We start from the raw sequence: 10415 nt of genomic DNA on the forward strand, positions 1-10415 counted from the left end.
ATCTTTGTTGTGAGGCTAGACCCGTGGTCGGCAAACTGCAGCTCGCGAGCCACATGCAGCTCTTTGGCCCCTTGAGTGTGGCTCTTCCTAAGCCTTAGGAGTACCCTAATTAAGTTAATAACAATGAACCTACCTATATAGTTTAAAGTTAAAAAATTTGGCTCTCAAAAGAAATTTCAATCGTTGTACTGTTGATATTTGGCTCTGTTGACGAATGAGTTTGCCCACCACTGGGCTAGACAATCCCACTTCCCCCATTTCTCCCTGCCAGTAACCCCTAAGCCGAAACCAGAGGTGAAGGCTTTGATAAGAGTCTCCTGGCTCCATCTGGCATGCTTCCAACTTGCATTCTGCTCCAGCCAGGATGGAAGTAGGCTGCGTGCGTGTGTGTGTGTGTGTGTGTGTGTGTGTGTGTGTGTGTTGCATCTTTGTCCATTTTGGCACTTGATAAAAACAGCACTATTGCCTAGCCAGTGTGGCTCAGTGGTTGAGTGTCGACCTATGAACCAGGAGGTCATGGTTCAATTCCTGGTCAGGGCACATGCCCGGGATGTGGGCTCAATTCCCAGTGGGTGGTATGCAGGAGGCAGCCATCAATGATTCTCTCTCATCGTTGATGTTCCTATATCCTTCTCCCTTCCTCTCTGAGAGCAATAAAAATAATTTTTTTAAATGTCTGCCTCTTTCAAAAAAATAAAAACAAAAATTAGCAATAACAAATGTGCCGAGCCAGCTCTGCCAAGGGTTTGAAAGCCTGAGTGAGGGCTTATTCTCCCAGACAGAGAGAATAAGCTGGGGTTTGGTGGATCTTCCTGTGCCTGGCTGAGGCCACAGAGAGAGATCCAGAGGCAAGCTGAGCCTTCGTTTTATAGCCAGAGGTAAACAAGGTAGTGGTCACCATAGTCCTAGTGTGCTTGGGAGTTTCACTTGTTTTGGCAGCACTTGCTGCACCTCCCCCAGCCCATTAGCTTCCCAGATAAGATCTAGGGAGTGTCATTAGGTCAAGGCTAATTATGCTAAGAGGACTGTGCCCTCTGAGCTAGGACTTGTTTGTGGCTTTGCCAACAGGTCAGTTCCCAGGCTTAACCCTATAGCCTCGCCCTACAAACAAAAAACAGCACTACTCATTTCCATGGTAGAACTCCTCCAACCCTAGTTTAGCTGAATTTTTGAGAGACTTGTAAGTGAAACAACATCTAACCTTTTATTTTCATTGAACTCATCCGCTTCCTTTCTATCAACTGTACACACTCAGCGTCTCTCTCAGGCTGATGACTCTCAGTTGAAATACATTTCTTTTAGAGTCAGATTTTGTTCCTGAAAAGTCACTGTCAGATCTTGTATTTTTTTTTTTTTTATTATGAAAAGGACTCCATTTAGAAGCATTGCCTTAGGGTACGTACAGTCGATGAGCAAGCCTTTTAAAACTGCTCTTATCTTTAAAATGCCCGTGGTTTGTTTCACATTGCAGTTAAGAATATTATCCATGAAGAAGTCTCAAAATATGAAAACCAGTACCGGGGCAAAGAACTTCTTGGGTTTGTCAACTACAAGACATTCGAGACCATCGTGCAGCAGTACATCCAGCAGCTGGTGGAGCCCGCCCTGAGCATGCTCCAGAAGACTGTGGGTGAGGCCCGCTCCCGGCACCGCCCATGGTCGCCTCGCCTTGAGGGAGAGGCTGGGGTGGAATGATCAGTCACAGATCTCCTTTGCCCATTTTGGGGAGAAGGGCACCAATGCAGTGGGCTTCATCTAGTCAGACCTACCCCTCCACGCAGCTGTGTGAGGAGGAGTCGGATGCTCACCTGGGAGGATCACACATGCCACGAAAGGACAGGAAATTGAGGACACCTGCTCAGGGGGGTGGTGACCATGGATTTTGTGTCTCCCCGGGACTAGGTACCATCCCTTCCTTCTCTCACGGCCTGTAGACCTGAATAGGGGCACGTGCCATGATTTCTCCGCCCTGTGCCAGTGAGCCATTTGATTCCTGCTTGCATTTCACTGATGTTTGGTTTTTCCTTTGGTCAGAAACCGTCGGGCAAACGTTCATTGACACGGCCAAAACACATTTTGGCGAATTTTCCAACCTTAACCAAACAGCCCGGGTGAGTACCCCCAGTTCGCCTGCTGGGCACCTGTGCGGATTTATTAGGGTCTAGCCTTCGAAAGAAGGCGGGTGTGTACTGCCCGTTAGACATGCGAGGCTGGGGATAGCATGTGGGCGTGCTGGGCGGGCGATGCGAGCAGCAGTGCTGTTTTGCTTCTGCCGGGGAGCTGGGGGGCCCTTTCTGGGAAAAGTGAAACAGCACTGACTTTGTTCTCTCCGTCCCCTGTGGCCTGGCAGGGTGTAACCGAATGTATGACTGTCCCTAGTGACTGGCGGGTATTTTGGGCCTTTTTCCTACCAGAAGGACAGCATTGTCTACGAGTCCTTGTCCAGCATTTTTAGTAGTTTGACTTAAAATATTGCCACTGCTGGGTGGGTTTCCACTTAGCAACTTAGCCACTCTGCCTGAATCCCAGTCACAGCACAGGGAAGAGAGTGGCTCTAGATAAAACTGCCCCGGCCTCGGCCTCGGCTGTGGCCAGAATCTCATTCCTCACTCTCATTCAGGTGGTAAAGGCAAGGATTCTGTCCTTCTCCCGGGGTACAACTTAATTTCTCTTTCCCCTCTTCACCCGGTCGGTGAAAATTAAACCTCACTTCTGAGCCCTCCAACGTCCCCAGGGGCTGTCCGAGCCCCGGGCACCTCACCACGGGGCCTTGACATGCCTGGTCCTTGGCAGTCACGGCTCCCTGCCGGCAGCTTCCCGGATGTGCGCCCTGCTTCCCAGGCCTCGGCGCTTGGCCCCGGGTCCCCTGTGCTCCCAGGTGCAGGGCTGGTTCTCCTAAGCTCTTCCAGGCCAGCCTGGGCACCGGAGCTCTGCTGCACCCCCAGGCCACCCTGGGGCCCAGGGACCTCCAGCGCCCACCAGGGCGCCACCCCCTGGCGCCGTCCTCTGAGAGCTCAGAAGTCTCACCGTAGCTGTCTGTGCCGTGCAGGGCTGTCCCGGCCACCATCCCAGACACACCCTCCACCATTGTTCCCGCTCCCCCTGAGCCTGGTCAGAACCAGGGGCCTTGTCACCGCCCATGTCACGCCTCTTGGGAGTGATACACGGGCCATTTCCATGTTCAGGCCCCATATCTGCACGCGGGTATAAAGCATATATTCTTGTTTGCCACATACACTCCATAGAAAGAAGAACCAAGTCCCTGTGAAACCCACCTGCGCTCTCTCTCTCTCTCTCTCGCTCTCTCTCTCTCTCTCTCCTCCGAGGTTAACCTCTGCCTTCAGTGCACAACAGTCTCCAACTCAAAAGCCAAGAAGTGACTTTTCTCCACTGTCATCCATTCCTTTCCCAGAATGCCTTTGACTGTGTGGGTGAGGCAGGAGTCACAGGGTTTCTGGCAAACAAAGATACCAACGCTTACCCCACTGTGCTCCTCGGCACTGGGGTCATCCTTGAAAGCTTGGACTTGAGCCAACTAGAGATACAAGAGTGATGGACATGAAAGTGGAAACTGAGCCACGGTCAAGGAAGCAGAAAGGGGGTGATGCGGGAAAATGAAGGTCCGGGCGCAGAGAAAGAATGGGTAGAGATAGGTGGGACTGGCTCGGGCAAGCGGGGGAGGAACACACCGGGATCAGTGAGGACAGCAGCAAAAGACGGAGGAGGGACCTTCGGAAAGTCACCATTTAAAGCATCAGGCCTCCTTTGACCTTAACTTATTTTTTAAATATGTTTTTATTGATTCAGAGAGAGGAAGGGAGAGGGAGAGAGCGATAGAAACACCAATGACGAGAGAGAATCATTGATTGGCTGCCTCCCGCACGCTCCCTACTGGGGATCAAGCTCTCAACCTGGGCAACAGGGAATCGAAGACCCTGAGCTCCTGGTTCTTGGGTCAACGCTCAATCACTGAATAGCCTTACGTCATTTCTAATTCTGTGTTCAACGTCACAGTGCTCCCTGAGTTGTTTGAACAGCGAGCGGGACCGAACAGCAGTGACGTGCCTCTCTTTCTTCTCCAACCAGAACAAGATTGAAGACATAAAAACAAAGCAGGCAGAGGCAGCCGCGAACATGATCCACCTGCAGTTCAGGATGGAGCAGCTCGTTTACTGCCAAGACCAGATTTACAGCGAGATTCTGCAAAGAATTCGGGAGCAGGTTTTTAACACGGACGGAAGCATGTCACAGGCTCCGTCCCTGAAACTGTCTGCTTCCAATAACCCGTCTTCTGTTTCCTCCATCACTGAGATCGGGATGCACCTGAACGCATACTTCTTGGTGAGTGTGGGTGCACGTGGCCCGTGCGGGGGCACGCTGATTGCGAGGTGGTTACCTGGGCGAAGAAGGGAGGGGCCCTTTCTGCTCTGATAAACGACTCATTTACTCTCTATCATCTTACGGGAACCCTATCAGACACTTCTAATGAATTTGCCCCAAATCAGGTTCTTCATGTGGCACAGCATGTACTCAAAAGTAACTCCAACCCCGAAGTTCTTTATAGTCTCTGCTGCGCAGGAAATACATTTCTCATAGGACAGCAAAATACAACTCGCCTTGCTGGTCATGCTTAGCTCTCCTTGATGTTTAGAAGGCGTTCAGCTCCTAACGTGCTTGATACCCACCAGGTTCACAAAAGAGGAATGAGATTTCTTTCCTGAGATTGTGGGGCCCAATCAGCTTCATGGTTTCTAACCGCACTCCCCCCCCCCCCCCCAACCTCACTCATGGACTAAAGCAGCAATTTTCAACTGGTGTGCCACAAAAATATTTTAAAATATAGTTTTATTGATTTCAGAGAGAGGAAGGGAGAGGGAGAGATAGAAACATCAGTGAGGCCCTAGCCAGGTTGGCTCAGTGGATAGAGCATCGGCCTGCGGACTGAAGCGTCCCCGGTTCAATTTCGGTCAAGGGCACATGCCCAGGTTGCAGGCTCGATCCCCAGTGGGGGGCATGCAGGAGGCAGCCAATCAATGATTCTCTCTCATCATTGATGTTGCTCTCTCCCTCTCCCTCTCCCATTCTCTCTGAAATATATATATATACATCAGTGATGAGAGAGAATCATTGACCAGTGCCTCCTGCACTGGGGATCGAGCCCACAACTCGGGCATGTGCCCTGACCAGGAATCAAACTTCGACCTCCTGGTTCATAGGTCAATGCTCAACCACTGAGCCATGCTGGCCCGGTGTGGCACAAGAATTTTTAAAACATGCAATACCTGACTATTTAGTCAGGGGCACTGGCCTCTTTTCCCTTAGATAGTCAATTACAAAAAATGACAACAGCCAACACAACATAGCTGTTGTATTGAATGAATCAAAATTATACCTATTTTTTGCCGAAACCAGTTTGGCTCAGTGGATAGAGCGTCAGCCTGCGGACTGAAAGGTCCCAGGTTCGATTCCGGTCAAGGGCATGTACCTGGGTTGCGGGTACATCCCCAGTAGGAGATGTGCAGGAGGCAGCTGATCGATGTTTCTCTCTCTCATCCATGTTTCTAACGCTCTCTCTCCCTTCCTCTCTGTAAAAAATCAATAAAATATATTTTTTTTAAAAATTATACCTATTTTTAATCCTGTGTGAATGAATCAAAATTACACCTATTTTTTGGTCAGATCGGCAGAAAATATAATGTATTTTTTGGTGTGCTGCAGAATTTTAGTAATTAGTTTATGTGTGCCATGCGATGAGAAAGGTTGAAATCACAGGACTAAAGTAGGAGGGCATACAGAATGGAAGGTAGCTTCTAAACTGCAAAGAAACCCAACTACTTAAGCCTTCATAGTCAGAATAAGAAGTTGAGTTAGCCAGATGTGGAGTCCAGCTGCCAGGCAAGCTGGCCATGCCTGTGGAGAGAGGGCGCGAGGCAAGGACTGAGGCAGGTCCTGATCTGTCCCCAGAACGAGGCCAGGAGGTCTCTGCCAAGAGGTGGAGGGGGCCGGGGAGGGGCTCCTGGGAAGGCTGGGATGCCCACCAGGTGCTTGGGGTTTGCTGGCCTGCCCGGTGGGTTCTTAGTGCCGAGGGAATGCCGAGGTGGGAAAACTGGGCGTCCCAGACAGAAGCTCCTCGTGGTTTGATACTGAACACTGGATGGGGTGGACGGGATCACCAGGACCTAGCAAGGCGACCATGCCTGCATCCTGAACCCCGAGGCTTCTCTCTGCACCCACCGGCCTTGGGGCCAGACCCCTCCAGCTGACCCTTCCTCTCCCCTCTTCCAGGAGACCAGCAAGCGGCTCGCCAACCAGATCCCATTCATAATCCAGTATTTTATGCTCCAAGAGAATGGCGATTACTTGCAGAAGGCCATGATGCAGATACTGCAGGAAAAGGATCAGTATTCCTGGCTGCTCCAGGAGCAGAGCGAGACCGCCCTCAAGAGGAAATTCCTTAAGGAGAAGATTTACCGGCTCACCCAGGCGCGGCGCGCTCTCTATAAATTCTCCTCTTAAAGGGGGCAGATAGATGGGAGGGCAATAATACTTGGGAGTTTTATGTCCTGTGCATTCGTTGGAAGGGGATGTGGCGCAGGGCGTGGCTTCTGGTTCGGGGCCCGCCTTTCCCGTTGCTGTCTGTCCATCTTCGCTGAACCGCCCCAGAGTTTAGATCTGAAGTCTACACTTGCTTAGAGCTGTCACCTGCACCTGCGTGAACAGATGTCTCTCCAGTCCCTGACCCCATTGCCTCCAGTTACAGCTTTCTTAACTACTGCTGTCACTCCTTGTGCATTTGTCTCTCCCCACCCATCTGATTAGGAGAGCCCCTGAGAGGAAAAGTCAGTATTATAGTCTTCTTCCATATTTCCAGAATCTTGCATGGCACCTGGTACACAGTAGCCGCTCAATAAATGCTGTCTCATTGCACAAAGGAATGATGGCGATTACCTGAGGCCATGGCTGGAATCAGACTTTGCTTATTGGGGATGGTGTCCCTTAGCCGGTCACTTTCAGATGAATGGGGTGATGCCACCTGCCGTGATCACATTTCCCAGCTCCCCCTGGGAGAGAAGGACCTGAACGATAGATACTATTATCAATTATATTGTTTCCCTAGTTACAACAAGCTCCCTGAAACCATTTCTACAAACTACCTGCCCCGGGAGCTTGGTTAAGAAATGCCAGCAATTCTTCCCTCCAGCAAAGACCTCCTTTTTTCTTGATTTCTATGTCCACAGAGCAGCCCTCAGCTCTTCCGCCTGCTCTCATGCTTAGTTCTCTGATACTTTCTGAGCCAATTGTTGGAGATAACAGTCCAGTTTCATTCTTGGGCGTGTGGATGTTCAGTTTTCCCAGCCCCAGTGGTTGAAAAAAAACTGTCCTTTTCCTCCCTGTCCTGGCACCTTGTCAAAAAGAACCTGACCATATGCACGAAGGCTTATTTCTGGGCTCTCTGTTCCATTCCATCGGTCTGTATGTCTGTCTGTATGCCAGCACCGCAGCTGTGATAACTGTAGCTTTGCAGTACGTTTTGAAATGAGGGAGTGTGAGCCTTCCAGCTTTGTTCGTCGTTCTCAGCATTATTTTGGTTATCTGTGGTGCCTTAGGGTTCCATATGAATTTTAGGATGGGTTATTTTTTTTTTTTATCTCTGCAGAAAATGTCATTGGGATTTTATAGGCATTGCATTAAATCCACAGATCACTTTGGATAGCATTTGCATTTTAACAATATTAAGTCTTCCGTTCCATAAACACAGGATGTCTTTCCACTCATTTATATCTATTTCAATTTCTTGAAGCAAAGTTTTGTCGTTTTCATTGTACAAGTCTTTCACTTCCTTGGTTAAGTTAGTTCCTACGTTTTTTATTCCTTTGGATGGTATTGTAAATATAACTGTTTTCTTAATTTTCTTTTCTAATTATTCATTATTAATCTACAAAAATTCAACTGATTTTTATGTGTCCAATTTGTACCTTGCCACTTTGTTAAATTCATTTATTAGTTAAAACAGTTTTTTGGTGTTTTATTTGTGTGTGTGTGTGTGTAATCTTTATGGCTTTCTGCCTACAAGTTCATATCATCTGAATTTTATCTCTTTACTTTGCTTAATTGCTCAGGCTAGAACTTTCAACACTATGTGGAATGAAAGTGCCAAAAGTGGGGATTCTTGTCTTGTAAAGCTATTCTGGTTCTAAAGAACTTTTGTCATATTGAAGCGAAAGATGAAGAGAATTTAAAAGACAAAACATTAGCTTAGGTATTCTTTGCTTTTTAAAAAAATTTGGCTTCCCCCCCTTATTGTATGAGTTAGTCAAGTACAGAGAGTCAGTGGCAAAGCTGAAGAGAAGAATCAAATCTCCTCAGATCATAAATACTGTTGTGAAAACAGCCTGAGAAAATAAAGTCTGGTGCTTAATATTTGCTCCGTAAATTGTATATTCAATCTTTCCCTAAATGTTCAATATGGGGCACACATATGCATACTCAGTCACACACACACAAGCTAACTGCGGCAAGGAACACTTGAAGATCTCTGTGGCTTGCCTGGTCAGCGTGACTCGGAGGTTGAGCATCAACCTATGAACCAGGAGGTCCCAGTTCAATTCCGGGTCAGGGCACATGCCTGGGTTGTGGGCTCCACCCCCAGTAGGGGGCGTGCAGGAGGCTGCCAATCAATGATTCTCTCATCATCGTGATGTTTCTCTCTCTCTCCTTTCCTTAAAAAAAAAAAAAAAGATCTCCACAGCATAACACAGTGTGTTCCCCACTCACATCATGCAGTGTCAGGTGGGTTGGCAGGGTCCTGAGCCACTCGGGCCCTCAGGCCCCCAGCCTTCCTCCATCTAGTGGCCCCACCGTCGTGGGGGCCTTGGAGCCTCCACCAGGCTCTCTGTATCAGGCAAGAGAGTAGAGAATTGCAAGGGCGGTTTCCAGGAGCCAGGCCTGGGAGCTGAATACATTACTTTCACATTCTTTGGGTAGAACTTGGGCCAGTGGCCACACCTAACTGCAAGGCAGGCTGGGAAATGTGGTCCAGCTAGCCAGGAGGGAGAAAGAGGGAATGGGATTTGCACATTGCCACACCTGTCCCTCTAACACAGATGTGTTTCCTGTTCTTCCTTCTCATCGCAGGCTTGCTCGCTCCCCCACAACCCTCCCCCCCCCCCCCACACACACAGCTGATTCCTCCTCCAATGTTACTGTGGAACTGGGGTTTTGTATCTAACAAGTGCAGAAATAAAAGGAAAATCACCCGGATGTGAACATACAAAGTTATTTATTCACAGCTGACTAGCAAGGAGTCAGCCCCCATCACGTGTGCCCTGTATGATTGGTTAGGGTGCATATTTACCTTTCTCTGGTTGGTCCTAAGTTGAAAGTAGGGACACAAATTAGAGAAGCTATCCATTATGAATCAAGTCCTGTATACTTTGGGCCAGTTGTTACGGGGGTTAGCATTTGGCTTCTGAACTGGTTACTAGAGATAGCAGTCTGACTTCCTACATGTCTGACTTACAGCAGTTGGCTTCTTGGGCAGGTTGCTGCAGGCTCGGAGTTCTGTTTTATATATGGTTTGGCCATTGTCCGTGTGTATATTCAGGCTCTCACAGCTGACCTTACCCTGTGGGACCTTCCTCTCACCTCTGCCTGGGACACGGCAGACCTGCTCCTGCAGGAATATCTGCTTGGATCAATATCTGGCAATCTGCCTATGCACATGATCCATGTCCCCGCCCCCCCCTTTCCTCTACTCCCCTCATTAGGCCACCCTGAGATTCCCCACAGGGCTGGAAGTTGCTATTTTGGGGTGGGGGTTTGCGGGGAAGGTGTGTTTTCTCTAATCAATGGTGTAGCGATACAACCGCAGAGTATCCATGAAAAGGTATCAACAGATGGGGTAAACAGTTTGAATTTCCTATGCTTCCTGTGGGAAGCCACTGCTTGCCAAGACTGTCATGAGTGTACATGGAGGAACATGGGAGGCCATGCACCTTGAGCAGTTAGCGGGGCTGACAATAAGCACCCATTGTTTGTGTTGAGATAGCGGTGGCTCGAAGCAACTTCCTGACCTGATGGCCTCCAAGTACATGTTTACTGGGTTTTACTGATCTTTACTGACCTTTGAGACTGTCTGCCTGCTACTTGTTTGCCGTGTTTTACGGAGGGCAAGCTGTGTGTCTAAAACTGGATAAAAAGCGGACTAGGCCAGGTCTCAGGGTGCCTTTTCAGGAAAGAGGTTCCACCTGGCCCCCCAAAGCCTTCTAAATTCATATTTCTTGTGTAGCATTTTCATTTGTGTGTCAGCCCCTCCTTCAGATCCTGAACCTTGCCCCTGGAATTTCTTATCTTGGGGGGGGGGGGCGGTAACTTACAGCTGTTAAGCCCAGATTTCAAGATCCCCCAAAGGACAC

General features: G+C 49.0%; 1 protein-coding gene across 2 annotated transcripts in view; it reads left to right on the forward strand.

The window, feature by feature from the left end:
- MX2 (MX dynamin like GTPase 2) overlaps positions 1-8417 on the forward strand; it is a 29516-nt gene extending 21099 nt beyond the window's left edge. For both annotated transcript variants that reach the window (XM_081088250.1, XM_081088251.1), the window contains exons 11-14: positions 1472-1630; positions 2035-2111; positions 4087-4341; positions 6286-8417. In XM_081088250.1, coding sequence (XP_080944376.1) covers positions 1472-1630; positions 2035-2111; positions 4087-4341; positions 6286-6516 — 722 coding nt within the window. In that variant the 3' untranslated portion in view covers positions 6517-8417. The remainder of the gene's footprint in view (positions 1-1471; positions 1631-2034; positions 2112-4086; positions 4342-6285) is intronic.
- Positions 8418-10415: the final 1998 nt, after the last annotated feature.

Source organism: Myotis nattereri (assembly GCF_964212035.1).
Source record: "Myotis nattereri genome assembly, chromosome: 3".
NCBI classification, from domain to species: domain Eukaryota; kingdom Metazoa; phylum Chordata; class Mammalia; order Chiroptera; family Vespertilionidae; genus Myotis; species Myotis nattereri.